Source organism: Colobus angolensis, unplaced genomic scaffold (genome assembly GCF_000951035.1).
Source record: "Colobus angolensis palliatus isolate OR3802 unplaced genomic scaffold, Cang.pa_1.0 Scaffold124, whole genome shotgun sequence".
NCBI lineage: Eukaryota > Metazoa > Chordata > Mammalia > Primates > Cercopithecidae > Colobus > Colobus angolensis.
Genome location: NW_012113586.1, coordinates 6,638,325 through 6,653,257, shown reverse-complemented (window position 1 = coordinate 6,653,257; position 14,933 = coordinate 6,638,325). Strand labels below are relative to the sequence as shown.

General features: G+C 44.2%; 2 protein-coding genes and 1 long non-coding RNA gene across 4 annotated transcripts in view; 2 read left to right on the top strand and 1 right to left on the bottom strand.

The window, feature by feature from the left end:
• LOC105505325 overlaps positions 1–9,685 on the top strand; it is a 97,858-nt gene extending 88,173 nt beyond the window's left edge. Inside the window, exons 4-5 of the long non-coding RNA XR_001000724.1 lie at positions 6,321–6,442; positions 8,328–9,685. This is a non-coding gene — a long non-coding RNA (uncharacterized LOC105505325). The remainder of the gene's footprint in view (positions 1–6,320; positions 6,443–8,327) is intronic.
• Positions 3,517–13,576, bottom strand: AP4B1 (adaptor-related protein complex 4, beta 1 subunit). 2 transcript variants are annotated; one of them, XM_011933136.1, is made up of 11 exons: positions 13,398–13,576; positions 13,061–13,249; positions 11,096–11,320; positions 10,202–10,332; positions 9,684–9,831; positions 8,360–8,856; positions 7,176–7,259; positions 6,293–6,396; positions 4,719–4,926; positions 4,220–4,501; positions 3,517–3,954 (listed from the first exon to the last, which is right to left on the bottom strand). In XM_011933136.1, the coding sequence occupies exons 2-11, from the start codon at positions 13,171–13,173 to the stop codon at positions 3,527–3,529; spliced, it is 2,220 nt and encodes a 739-aa protein (XP_011788526.1). In that variant the 5' UTR covers positions 13,174–13,249; positions 13,398–13,576; the 3' UTR covers positions 3,517–3,526. The 2 variants fall into 2 exon arrangements, with proteins under 2 accessions (XP_011788526.1, XP_011788527.1); XM_011933137.1 differs by having other exon boundaries at positions 3,518–3,954; positions 11,096–11,192.
• A 23-nt stretch (positions 13,577–13,599) lies between these two features.
• The window catches only part of DCLRE1B (DNA cross-link repair 1B), a 9,525-nt gene continuing 8,191 nt past the window's right edge, over positions 13,600–14,933 (top strand). Inside the window, exon 1 of the mRNA XM_011933138.1 lies at positions 13,600–14,230. Coding sequence (XP_011788528.1) covers positions 14,042–14,230 — 189 coding nt within the window. The 5' untranslated portion in view covers positions 13,600–14,041. The remainder of the gene's footprint in view (positions 14,231–14,933) is intronic.

The following is a 14,933-nucleotide window of genomic DNA, read 5'->3' as shown; positions in this document are numbered from 1 at the left end:
GTGAGCCACCACGCCCAGCCCCTTGCTACACTTTGAATTGGCAGCACTTCAATTTTATTTCTCCTAGTATGTAAACATTCACCATTTAACTGAACCATAAAAATACAGAAAATGCAATTCTGAAGCTGTTCTAATCCCTCCCTTTCCTGCCACTGAGGATCCATGGTCTAAATCAGTGGTTCTCAAGTAATGGCCATTTTGCCCCCTGTCCCAGGGTAACTTTGACAATGTCTAGAGGCATTTTTAGTTGTCACAACTGAGGATTCTACTGGCATCCAGTGGGTAGAGGCCAGAGATACTGCTAATAATCATTCTACAGTGCAGAGGAAAGCCCCTCACAACAAATAATTATCTGGCCTCAAATGTCAGTATTGCCACTTTTAAGGAAATCCTGGCCTAGAAGAAATTCCATTATTTTCCATATAGTTGATACAATATCGTAAAACTCATTTCAAACATCAATCCCAAAACACATCAGAATCTAATTATATAGAGCCATTCATTCAATAAAGATTTACTGAGTAATGCTATGTGGCAAGCACTATGGAAATAAAGGAAAGAGAGAATCACTCTTTTTTTTATTTTATTTTTATTTTTTGAGACAGATTTTTGCTCTTGCTGCCCAGGCTGGAGTGCAGTGGCACGATCTTGGCTCACTGCAACCTCCACCTCCTGGGTTTCAAGCGATTCTCCTGCCTCAGCCTCCCGAGTAGCTGGGATTACAGGTGCCCGCCACCACACCTAGCTAATTTTTGTATTTTTAGTAGAGACGGGGTTTCACCATGTTGGCCAGGCTGGTCTCAAACTCCTGACCTCAGGTGATCCACACACCTTGGCCTCCCAAAGTGCTGGGATTAGAGGCATGAGCCACCACACCCGGCGAGAATCATTCTTAAAAGTTGTTCAGGCCAGGCGCAGTGGCTCATGCCTGTAATCCCAGCACTTTGGGAGGCCGAGGCAGGTGGATCACCTGAGGTCAGGAAATTGAGACCAGCCTGACCAACATAGTGAAACCCTGTCTCTATTAAAAATTCAAAAAATTAGCTGGGTGTGGTGTGGGCACCTGTAATCCCAGCTACTCAGGAGGCTGAGGTAGGAGAACTGCTTGAACCCGGGAGGCGGAGATTGCAGTGAGCCAAAACTGTGCCATTCATTCCAGCCTGGGCAACAAGAGCAAAACTCCGTTTAAAAAAAAAAAGTTGTTCAATGGGGAAGACCATTCAATAAACAACCCACAAAACCCAGGCTCTTACCAGAAGATTCAATACTGTTTGTCATCTACTCCTATTAAGAGCCTAGTTGAGGCTGGGTAACACCTGAGGTCAGGAGTTACCAGCCTGGGCCATCATGATGAAACCCCGTCTGTACTAAAAATACAAAAATTAGCCAGGCATGGTGGTGCATGCCTGTAGTCCCAGCCACTTGGGAGGCCGAGGCAGGAGGATGGCTTGAACCTGCAATGTGGAAGTTGCAGTGAGCTGAGATCACACCACTGCACTACAGCCTGGGTGACACAGCAAGACTCTGTCTCAGATTAAAAAAAAAAAAAGAGCCTAATTGAGAGAAGTGATAGGTGAAAATTTTTCTGAAGGGTATGTGTTCATCTATGTATCTAGATAGTAGAAATCCTTGAATTAAGCTGGATGATGAAGGCTATATACTTGGATCATGTTAAGTCCTTGAAGAAATGCCTTCATTAAGCACCATGTTGTTGTTGTTATTATTATTATTATTGAGACAGGGTCTTGCTCTGTAGCCCAGGCTGGAGTTCGGTGGTGTGATCATAGCTTATTGCAGCCTCGACCTCCTAGGCTCAAGCAGTGCTCCCACCTCAGCCTCCCAAGTAGCTGGGACTACAGGCGCATGCTGGCACACCTGGTTAATTTTTTACTTTTGTAGAGATGGGGATCTCACTACATTGCCCAGGCTGGTCTCAAGCTCCTAGCCTCAAGTGATCCACCCACCTTGGTCTCCCAAAGTGCTGAGATTAAAGGCATGAGCCACCATGTCTGGCCTACTTTTTTGTATGTTTTTATTATTTTTTTTGATAGGGTCTCCTTCTGTCACCCAGGCTGGAGTGCAGTGGTGTGATCACCACTCTCTGTAACCTTGAACTCCTGGGCTCAAGCAATCCTCCTGCCTTAGCCTCTTGAGCAGCTGGGATTTCAGGCATGTGCCACCATGCCTGGCCAAATCAATTTTTTTACACACAGGGTCTCACTATGCTGCCCAGGCTGGTCTTGAACTCCTGGCATCAAGCAATCCTCGCTCCTTGGCCTCCTGAAGTGCTGGGTTACAGGCGTGAACAACTGCACCCAATCTAAGCTCTATATTAACGTTATGCTCTCTGCTTTCGCTGAAGAATACTGTAAGAAAGTCATGTGAAACCCATTACTAACTTCTCATAGGATCTTGCACATATCTTAGTACCAATGTGAAACTACATGTAAATTTCTTTTAGACATCAATGTTTCTTCCTCTCTGATGACAATCATAACTGTTTCCCTTATGACTGCTAAATCACCTATAGAGACAAATCAAGGCTCAACTATATCACCTAATAGGCCCAAACAGCCTGAACATTTGTGTATTTCCCCATCCCTAACCCAGCTGGTCTTAACTGGTATTTTAATTTTTCCCATTCTGGATTCGCTAGTCTTATTTATATTTTACCATCATTTTATTAGATTTGTTCTTGCCATAAGTTGCTTCAATGTACAAAATGTGGTCAGATAAGAACAGAAGAAAAATTGAGGACAAGCAACAAGAAAACAATTACAGTACTACTGCTAGAGGTATGCTCTGGCTACTTTCACAGCTTGAAGGAGATCCCTAATGAAGGCAGTGAGGGTTAAAGAAAATTTCCTGAAGGAGCTTATGAGTGAGCTGAACACTGAAAGATAGACAAGGTGTTAATTCAAGAAGATATGAGGGTGAAAAAATGTTCTAGACAATAAAAGCAGGTTTAAAGTACAGAGGTGAAAGAAGCTGGTGTATACAGGGAACTACAATGCAAATGGTTTGCTTCTGCCAGAAGAGAAGGCATTTTGGGAGTGGCAAGACTTGACACCAAAGAGGTACTTTAGATGACATTAAGGACTTTGGAATCTGGCCTAAAAAGCATGATTGGAAATATGAGAACAGTTAGCAATTTGCTATAATAATCCAGGGAAGAAAAGATGACCCCCATAAATGATGACCCCTGTCAGTTTCCACACATCAGCCATCTTTAATTACTAACATAATTCCTAAAATTGATTAGGAAATAATCCAAATCCCATCCTTACCCCATTCCCTTACCAACATTAACCTTTACAACATCATCATTGAAAAATGGGGTCAATTGCCAATAGGAATGAAAGGAATGAATCAATGTTCTTTGGCTAAAAACTTAAGAATCCTGATTTCTAGATTTTCCACTCTCCTTTGTATCTGGTATTATCTGGACTTACTGGCAGCTCTAAAAAGAAAGACTAAGAAACTGTAATAGTTATTCATCTTACTCTGGACAAGCAACAAGAATCTGTTATGATTTTATTTCTTCAATTGTTCCAATCACAGTTTCTAATACAGAAATAAAACTATTCAGTGTCTCGGTTCTTGCTTCATTTTGTTTCACAGAGATCTGCATTTCTGAGTTTTCAGGCTCCAATAGCAGTTCTGTTAAGAACAGACAACCAGTATCATCCTGGGCACTGAGGTATGCTTTCCATGGCCGAGTCCCAGCCCTACTCATTGCAATGGTCTGGATGTTCACTACTTGAAGAGCCATCTGGAGGGTGTCAGGATGGAATTCTCCCCGCCAAGGCAACACTTGCTGATGAGCAACTTTGAGGCTAAGCCAAGTTTTCTCAAAATAATCAGCAGTAAGCTGGTGATTAGGGACTAGCATGAGGGCTCCAGAATCAGGGAGTTCTTGTTCCCTCTCCTTGTTATCTTCAGGAATCAAGGGTCCTAAAAAGAGACAGAAAACTTGTGTGAAAGATACTCCTAATCTGTAGGAACTAAGTTTGTTACCCAAATTCCCAAATGTACACAATGTGACTTTCATCTTTGGATAAATGGCTGAAATAACCAATGATGAACTTCTTTCTTGTTCACAAATGCTTCAAATTCAGACAACAGTCTGAGATTTAGTGCTAGGATACTCTACTTTCCACCAATCATTGAAAAGGTAAAGATTTATCATGACAAGATTTAATGTAAGGACTGTTTTTACCTGATGCGGCAAAGGATGAAGTTTTAGGAAGCTCTGGGCCACAACGCTCTGCCCCCTGGCATTTAGAGATAGTTGCCCAGTGGGCTTTGCCATACACTGGCACCAGTGTGTTGAAGTCTGAGGCCCAGCTATTCACAGGTCTTTCTGCCGGATCCTCCAAAAGTCCAAGAGTAGGGTCAGATTTAGGGCTACACAGAATCCGCTTAACTTCATCAATGCCAACTAAGAGGAGGCGATAATAGAAGAGACCTCGGTCCCGTACAGCCATATCTTTTTCTTCCTCTGAGGTAAGACAACAGATTGACCATTAAAAACAAAACCACTTTCCTCCTACTTTTGTGCCAACCATAATAGGAGAAAAAAACGAAGGAGACAGGAAACCCTAGGAAGCATTAACATTTTCTTCTCGGGTCCCAGACATGACTCACCAAACAATGAAAGCTATTAAGAATCTTTACTATGGGTCACGGCAAGCACTATTTCCTCTTGCAAAACCCACCTATGCAGTAATACAACAAACGTCCCAGCATGTCCTGGCACTCAGCAGGTCGAGAGAGGAAAAGGCGCAGCAAAGCAGTGAGCAGCTCCATCTTAACAGCTGGAAATGTTTCCGACTTCACATTCTCAACAAAGTCCTCTAACACATAAGGAGCATTAGGAATTCTTTCCCCGTGGACACCAAGTAGCCAAATAAGTGCTTGCTTCCCCTAGAGAATAAAGGAATAAGAGCAAGTGCTCAACACTTGACCGTCTAAAACAAAGGAGATAGTAGACAGCCACTAGTTTTGCTTTTTGCTTAGTGCCAGCAGAAAAGGTATAATCTTTAGTTTACTTCATTTAATTTACCGATTCCCCCTACTATACTATACTCTCTATAACAAATAGGAATGAAATTCTAATACACAAGAGGAAACTCAAAACTTTCATAGCCTATGTTGGATTAAGCAATAAATAAGGTTTCCTCAGGTTTGAGGCCTTTGGCCCTATTGGGGTTTAGTGTTCCAGTGGAAGTTGCTTGAAGAATTTCTCTAAAATTTTCACAGAAGTGGTTACTAACCTAGAGTGCACATCAAATTCATCTGTGAAGCTTCTTAAAAATGTATCTGTCAGCTGGGCACGGTGGCTTGCGCCTGTAATCCCAGCACTTTGGGAGGCTGAGGAGGGTGGATCACCTGAGGTCAGGAATTCGAGACCAGCCTGGCCAACATGGTGAAACCCTGTCTCTATTAAAAATACAAAAATTAGCCAGGCATGGTGGTGCACGTGTGTAGTTCTGGCTACTCGGGAGGCTGAGGCAGGAGAATTGCTTGAAACCAGGAGGCAGAAGTTGCAGTGAGCCGAGATGGCGTTACTGCACTCCAGCCTGAGCAACAGAGCTAGACTCTGTCTCAAAAAAAAAAAAAAAGTTATCTGTCTAGGTCCACCACCCCTGAATATTTAAGTCAGGAGACCTGTGATTACGTCCAAATCTTTGTAAAAATTTCACAAATGATTCTAATTCTCATTCTAGCTAAAAACTCCATGGTCTAAATCTCTGACTCTAAACTGTTCAAGACAGGCCGGGCGCGGTGGCTTAGGCCTGTAATCCCAGCTCTTTGAGAGGCTGAGGCGGGTGGATCACTTGAGGCTAGAATTCTAGACCAGCCTAGACAACATGGCAAAACTCTATTAAAAATACAAAAATTAGATGGGCGTGGTGGTGCACACCTGTAATCCCAGCTACTCAGGAGGCTGAGGCAGGAGAATCACTTGAATTTGGGAGGTAGAGGTTGCAGTGGGCCGAGATCGCCCCACTGCACTCCAGCCTGGGCAACTCTATCTCAAGCAAAACAAAACAAAACAAAACTGTTCAAGAGAGCAATGGTATCAGAGTTTTGTAATAAAAACCGTCAGATAAATCTTGTTTTTATAATTTATATGCCATCTATATCCAAAAGAGAATCTAAAGTGGCAATCAATTCGAAGAGTGTCCACTTCAAACACAGGGTAGAGAGAATAATTAGATTCCATTTCAAAGGGCAGGGTTTCAAGCATTCTCCCTCTACCTAGAAGTAAAGGAGAATTACAGTCTACCTCACTATCTTGAATGTTCTCCTCACAGCCGGGCAGGGCCTGACACACAGCTTCAGTACACTGAGGACACAACCAAACCAGGTCTCGGAAAGTCTGCACCACCACTACAATACAGGTCAGGGTACAAGAGCACAGGATTAGAGCCTCCAGGTAGGGAGGAATCTTAAGAACAGTCATGTATTCAGACTCATGGTTCTGGCTGGATTTCTATAAAATGGGTTTTGGAGGTGTGGTCAATGGTTATCTAAGAAATGTAATGAAATGAGCAATAATTTCTTGAATGCATATTGCTCTTATCAGATTGATGTGAGGATAAATGAACTAATGTATGAAAAAGCACTTTGTAAAATGGAAAGCCATATGCAAATGTGTGTGGGGTAGTATTGCTGTTGAATGAAACACTAAAGACCAGTATAAATGGAACCACCAGGCCTGGGAAAATGATAAAGCAAGTGAGGTGCCTAGGGTTCAAACTTGAAGAAGACATGCAGGACTGACTCTTGCAGGAACCTAAGTCTGAGTGCCTTCTTAAATTTTGCATCCTAGGCATCTTGCTTGACTTACCCTAGTCCCAACCCTGGAAGCCACTGCCTATGGCATACTGCCATAAAACAAAAGGAGAAGTAAAATTGGTGAAATATCAAGCAAGGTCATCCTAGTAGTCTTCATTGTCTATAGTACAGCCTTATAGACTCAAGACAGCCTAAAGACTCAATATCCTATTAGATCTATAGACCCTATGCTTCTCTATCAGCAACAGATGATGATGCAAGGAAAAGTTCAAATCTCTATATTATCATTCAACAACAAACATGTTCTGAGCAACTACTATAAGCCAGGCACTTGACAAAAAAATCAAAAATCCTAAAAAGGCAAGCATTACCTGTGGTAATGTGCTCTTGTCGAAGACCCAGCAACTCTGTTAGAATCTGAACACATTGATCTGTGTAAGTCCTGGCAATGCCACCTACAAAAGAAGGGAAAGAAGAGAAAACTGCTAAGTGAAATATTAGCACCTCAATCTAAAATCATCTCCCACCAATCAAAGACAAAAGAAACAGAACTATCTAAAAAAAAAAAAAATCATTCTTTGATGAACTAAGAATATAAGTTTGCTATAAAGGGAACTTTGGTAAAAATCATTTTTTCTCACTGACTACTAGAAAATTAAAAGCTCATAGTAAAACAATTCCCCATTAAACAAGGCTGAAAACTTATAGTAACAAAGGTATTTACATGGCAGCCAGATATGAGGCACCCTTTTTGTTGCAGCACACTTGCAAAGGAGTATTTTTGTGGGGGACACTTGACAGCAGTCTCCTAAGGATTTCTAGTCTCCTCTTTGCTCCCTCTTCTCTGCCCCTAAAATAACCATGTTTTATTCCAAATATGAGGGTTCCTCCTCCTCCTATACTTGAAATCTTTCAAAACTTAGCTCAACAGCTATTTTCAGTTTTTGAGTCACTCCAGCCTTTTAAATTCCAGACAGGGTACTATGAAAAAGTCTGTAAGATTTAGGAATTATTCTGTGTTGGTCTACATTCAGCACAATACATAGCCCATAGTAGAAGCCCAATAAACGACTGGTGGATTAACATAGGACTTTGAGTCAGGAAAGTTGCATTTCAGTCCCATTTCTAAAACTGTATGTCCTTTTGGCAACTTGATAACTGTTTTTGTGTCTGAGTTTCTTCATCTTTAAAATGAAGTTAATGACATTTGTCTACTTTTCCTGACTGTCTCATGAGACTGTGGTAAGATGATGTATAGGAAAGCATTTTGGATACAAGACAACAAAAATTTTAAGTATTGTAGTTTGAGTTACCTGTATTCTCCATCCTGGAAGATATGGCAACACCAATCTTGACCAAAAAAAAAAAAAAAAGAAAAAAGAAAAAAAACAACTCTCTTTTCCCCCTTGTTTGTAGTCACTGACCCAATTATTTAGTGCATAGTACTTTGCTTCTGAAGCAAGATTCATGCCCTTTGCTCTCTATGGTTCCTCTAACCACAGCTTTCTCGCTGGCTGGTCTAGATTCTCAAGAAGGAAAAGAAGCAGACACCTACCTATGGCAAAGATGGCAGCCTGTGCAAAGTCCGCAGACACATCCGTGCAGTACCCTCGAAGCTCCTCTAGCACCTGCTGCACATTCTCATCATTCACCAGCTCACACAGCACCTCCACTTTCTGTAGTTTGATGTAGTGGGGCTCCGAGTAGGAGCAAAAAAACTTTTTGTAGTGGCCGCTAAAGTGACCTGGCAAACTATGCAAGATCTGGCGTACATGACAAAGAGCAACAAAACAGAGCTCACGGCTCTCCGAAGAACAGGCAGCTAGCAAAGGTCCCTTGACCCGCACAAGGACATCGGTTTGTACATGGGGAAACTTTTTTGCCAAGATCAGAAAAAGTTTGGTAGCTCCCATCACCACACCTGGGCTGCTGCTCTTGAGAAAACTATCCAACAGATTGAGAATGTCAAATAGTTCTTCCTCACTGCGGGGTTGGTAGCGTAGCAGAAAGTTCAATACCTCAGCCTGGCCCCACTGGTCCAGTTTTGACATTCTATCCAAAAAAGAAAACAAAAGAGCTATTTTAGCAACAAAATTAGGGCCATTTCCATGCCACTGCCATATGACCAGTTGGTTGTTCATCATAACAAAGGGAGAATTCTTAAAAATAGGCTGTGCCATAATTAAATCATTCTTTTCATGTACTATTTAAAGTTTACACAAAAAAGGCTTAAAATTCCAAGATGAGCTATTAATACAAATGCACACTTCTAAGACCAAAGACATGATCAGCATACACTGGGTACAGGTTCCCAACATTTTAAGACACTATAAATGGCTTAGTTTGGGGGACGTAATGACTAGAAAAGGGTAGAACCTATTCCCATAGTATATTTCTATTTCCCTATATCAATAAGGGAAACTAAGGCAAATAAAAGAAATTCTATTAGTGAAATGTGAGGGAGTTAATAGTGGTTAACTGGCTGGGCACAGTGGCTCACGCCTGTAATCCCAGCACTTTCGGAGGCCGAGGTGGGCAGATCACCTGAGGTCGGAAGTTTGAGACTAGCCTGATCAACATGGAGAAACCCTGTCTCCACTAAAAATACAAAATTAGTCGGGCATGGTGGCGCATGCCTATAATCCCAGCTACTCGGGAGGCTGAAGCAGAAGAATTGCTTAAAGCCAGGAGGCGGAGGCTGCGCTAAGCTGAGATAGTGCCATTGCACTCCGGCTTACACAACAAGAGCAAAACTCCGTCTCAAATAATAATAATAATGGTTAACTTTCTTTTCTACCTCACATAAGTTGTTCAATACATCAACAAGATCCCACAAGGACGCAGATCTCATAATAAAAAGAGCACTGAGGCATCCAAACCGATTTAAGAGATGGTGAGCAATGGGCTTATTGATGACAACGCCTCCTTCCTGTTTCAGAATTTCCTCTAGAGACCTCAAGCAGTTCACAACTACAATTGGATCCTGGTCACGCAGCAAACTGTATAATTCATTAACCAGGGCACCATCTATAAAAAAGAACAAAGTTCTTAGATGAAGAAGAAAAGCTTCAGAGTAACAGGGATGTAGCCAGAGTAATACCTCCAAGTAGACAAAGTTGAACTTCTCTGCTACAAAAATGACAAAGGCCACACTAAAGTGCAAGGCAAAAAAAACCTGCCATGTCCAGACTGTTTTAAGCAGCTAATACAAAGGATCTAACTGGGGCCCGAGAGAAAGGACTTCTCATCTCCAGAAGACACCAAGCCCTGTATCCTACTTAAAGAGACATGTATAGAACTGGGGCCACATTATTATTTTCTACCAAAGCTACATAATCTTTTATAAAGTTATACATAATGGAGGCACATTGACCATGATGGATTACACTGAACTTACCTACTTCAGAGTCTCCATGAAGATTATGCATCTTGGCACATCCAAGGACTGCCACTCTCCTGACATATGAAGCCTTATCCCGCAGACCATTGAGAATAGGCTGTTGTATATACTCCTGCACACCAGGCATCCTAAGCAACACATCCTGGAGTCAGCCAGATTCGGAAATACTAATTTTGACATACATCAGCCCCTGTTCACCTAACAGAGAGTTTAGTAGATGCTACACCCATCAGATCATGAAGAATTGCAGAAAGCCTCTATTAAGCTTAAAAAGCCATAATTTGACGTTTTTGTTCTTCTCTTGTTTTTTTCAAGATGGGGTCTCACTTTGTCACCCAGGCTGCAGTGCAGTGGCCCAATCATAGCTCACCGCTGCCTCTAATTCCTGGGCCCAAGCGATCCTCCTGCCTCAGCCTTCTAGTGGCTGAGACTACAGGTGCGTGTCAGCATGCCCATTTAATTTTTTGTAGATATAGGGTCTCACCATCTTGCCCAGCTGGTCTCGAATTCCTGAGCTCAAGCAATCTTCCTGTCTCAGCCTCCCAAAGTGCTGGGACTATAGGCATGAGCCACTGCACCCAGCCTAATTTGACTTTTCATTTGGAATAATGATGCACAGGCAGCAAAAAAATATATACACATAATTGTTTAGAGATATTTAACCAAAATTGAGGACTATTTTACTTAGAGTGAGAATCAAAATCTCCCTCTAATAAAATTATATGATATAGGTTATTAAGCCAAAGCAGTGGCTGAAAATCTAAGTTCAGGGTACGATAATGTTTTCCCCAGTATTAAGGAGCTCAAATAAATTATCCTCTTTAAAAATCTACCCCATGATCTCTTGAATTCATCAGCCATTTAGGACCAGACAGAGAAGACGGTACTCACCTGAGGCTACACATGCTCCGTAATGCCAGCCCTCGCACCATTGGATTGGGGTCTGAGCAGTCTTTGCACAGTGTATTGATGGCCAGGAGAGCCAGATCTGGTTTCAGGGGAGCATATGTGCACATGTACAGATAAACCAACTTCTTCTGGACAATATCTACAGTGGCACTGGCCTTCACCATTTCCATAAAAACACCAGACATGTCCAAGCCCTGAGTCATGTACCTGAAACCAACGCACATGACAGAAAGAAGTAAAATGCAAAATCCCCAACTAACAATGGAGGGAGTTTTACTTACATATCTACTGGTTACCCAACTAGCTTGTGATCTCTTAGAGGGTAGCGGCCAGGATTACCTTGTCTATTATATCACACAGTACTTCATACTATAGGCCTGCAATAAACATTATTCTTCTATTCATTCAACAAACACTTATTATTATTTTTGAGATGGAGTCTTGCTCTGTTACCCAGGCTAGAGTGCAGTGGCACAATCTCGGCTCATTACAACTTCTGCCTCCCAGGTTCAAGTGATTCTCCTGCCTCAGCCTCCTGAGTAGCTGGGACCACAGGCACGTGCCACCACGCTTGGCTAAATTTTTATATTTTTAGTAGAGACAGGGTTTCGCCATGTTGGCCAGGCTGGTCTCGAACTCCTGACTACAGGTGATCCACTCGTCTTGGCTTCCCAAAGTGCTGGGATTACAGGCGTGAGCCGCCGTGCCCAGCCTCAACAAACACTTATTGAATCCTTAGTACTTTGGTGAAATTCAACTTTTACATCCAGGGATATGCTCTTGGGACATAATCTTGAAGAAGGCGTGGTCTCAGACCTCTAGGAACTTCAAATCTATTAATGAGCCAGATAACAATACCGTTAATTATGGTATCATAGATAAGTATTTAAACAGAAGTATTGTACAAGGCGCAGAGGGGATTCAGAGGTCTAACACTGGCAGGAAGTCAGAAAATGTTTCTTCACAGAGGAAGTAACACTTTACCTGAATGAGCAGGAGCTCACTAGGCAGATGTAATAGATGTAATAGAAGGTATGAGGTATGTAAACATGAGCAGGAGCGGCATACATTTTTTTGAGTCTGTAGGTAGTTGAATTAATAGCTTGTTCCTTAGGTGCTGTGGTAAGTTTGGACTTCATTGTTTCTCAAACTGGTCTCCTACTGGAATCAGCTGAGATGTTTATTAAAAATACAGATTCCTGGGTTCCCTCCCACCCTACTGAAATCAGAATCAATCCCTGGACTGGATGACAAAAAGCACCCCAAGGGATTTTTGTGCATAGTAAAGTTTGTGAACCATAGCTGTAGGCAAGAGTTATCTGTTCAGATTTGTATAATGGAAAAATTCTGTCTCAAATGAGGCAAGGTGGCCTACTAGTAAGCTGCTGCAATTGCTTTGGTGATGAAGGCCTGGACCAGAACAACAATGCCAATAAACAAGAGAGGGTGGATATTTAGAATCATGAATTCAAACCATCTGACATGAGAAGTGGGGATCGGGTGTCTTCAAGGTTGGCTCCCACGCACAGTCGGCTGCTGGTGGCATTCATCAACACAAATGTAAGCCGAAGAACAGGTTTGAGGAAGACGGAAGAATGTCCGTGCTATTTCGGACATACTTTTGATAAACCATGCACGTGGAAATGCCAGGCAGGCAGTGGGATAGGTGGGTCTGAAGCTAAAAAAAGAAGTCTGTACTAGCTATATTATAGATCCAGGAGTTAGCAGTAATTGTTCAAGCCTGTGATATGGAGGAAACTACCCAGGTGAGTAAAAGATGCTGCAGTGGAGAGACTGAGATGGTACTCCAAAGCAGCAGGACGAAGACCGAACCATATAATTGCCACGTGTGAAAGCTAATTTACCCTTTCAGAGAGACTGGAGCTAGTGAGCCCTGATGGGGATTGCAAAGGGAGCAAACAGCACGCGACGGGAGTTAGGTGATACCTAATCACTCGCTGGATGACATTCCGGTAGCGCAGCCTATCAGCTTGAATGTGAGGATTGCACAGAGCCTTCTTCAGCTCCTTCACCACGTCCTCGGAGCCAAGGTACGGCATCTTCCTAACAGTCACAGGGCAGCTCCCACATCTCCCACGGTAACTCGTGGGCTCCTTCTCGTCTTGATGTGTGAGCCTGAGTAAAGGAAATATGAGTCAGTGAAAATACTAAAGGCGAAATCTCGCCTCAGGCTCGGCTTCCGTAGTGCCGGCACGCTGGCCCTGACACACTTCCACGCCCTCCGCGACCCCGCGAGCCCCACCCTGGGCTCTTCAGGCCCTACCCTCGTCCGGCAGGCCGTTCGCCCCGCCCACAGAATCGCTCCCGCTACCACTAGGCCCTGCGCCGGATTTCCAGCGCCGCGTCCGACTGACCGCAGACCCCTCCCTCTCCAGTTCCAGCCTTTCTTGCGCCTTCAAGCTGTTCTCATCGCAGATAGGCCCAATTTTCCTTTCTGCGGAAGTCCCGCCCCCTTGTCAAGAGACCAAACAAGCGCGCTGCCGGTCTCCCGGCGAGCAAAGGCTGAGCGTGGTCCCGACTCCGACCTTAGGATGCCCTTCCCCCAACCTCTCACCCTCCAGGCGCAGCCGCGCGGCTCCCTCTGGTGGTGCTGTGGCGGGCAATCGGAAATCGGCTACTTCGGCCTGTCTCCTCCCAGTAGCGCGCGCTTTGAGTGCCCGGCTTGGCCTCAGCTCCCGCGCAGTTGGGAGTGTCGAGCGCCCTCCGCTCTTTGGGCTCCCGCCGGCACTGTCACTTCCTTTTTCTGCCCACTCTAGTGACTTATTCCTCTGCTGGGCTCTTTCCCTTAGGGTATCTGGCCCTGTTCTTGCCCCAGCATGACTTTTATCTTGGCGCCGTTGTGGAAGCCTCACGCAGGAGCCCTGCCCCCACGGAGAAGATCCCACTGGTGACTCCAACCCTGCCACCATGAATGGGGTCCTGATCCCCCATACGCCCATTGCAGTGGACTTCTGGAGCCTGCGTCGGGCTGGCACCGCACGGCTCTTCTTCTTGTCTCACATGCACTCGGACCACACCGTGGGCCTGTCTAGCACCTGGGCCCGACCCCTCTACTGCTCCCCGATTACAGCCCACCTCTTGCATCGTCACCTACAGGTATGGGGCTGGAGTCAGTCTCCGAGAGCTGGTCCAGGCATCTGGGTTGGGACTTCGACCTGTCATTCTTTGAGTCTTAGAATGGGGGCCACAAAGACTGATGCGGAAGTTGTTTGAACCCCAAAATGCATCTTTAACCCAGAATAGGAACGTGGTTTCCAAGTGACCAACTTGAGATATTTAGCTCTAAGTTGAGGAGATATTTTAGTCCAGCCAAGGAAACTATTGCTACCTTTATACATAAGCTAGGCTGATGTTTCCCAAACTTGCCTTTTTTTTTTTTTTTTTTTCTGATACGGAGTCTCGCTCTTGTTGCTGCAAGGCTGGAGTGCGGTGGCACGATCTCGGCTCACTACAACCTCCGCCTCCCGGATTCAAGAGATCCTCCTGTCTCAGCCTCCTGAGTAGCTGAGATTACAGGCGCACGCCACCACGCCCAGCTAATTTTTTGTGTTTTTCGTGGAGACGGGGTTTCACCACGTTGGCCAGGCTGTTCTCAAACTCCTGACCTTAAGCAATCCGCCCGCCTCAGCCTCCCCAAGTGCTGGGATTACAAGCGGGAGCTACCACGCCCCGCCTGAACTTGCCTTATCTTAAGAATCCACCAGGCCGGGCGCGGTGGCTCAGGAGATCGAGACCATCCTGGCTAATACGGTGAAACCCCGTCTCTACTAAAAAGTACAAAAAAAAAAGTAGCTGGGCG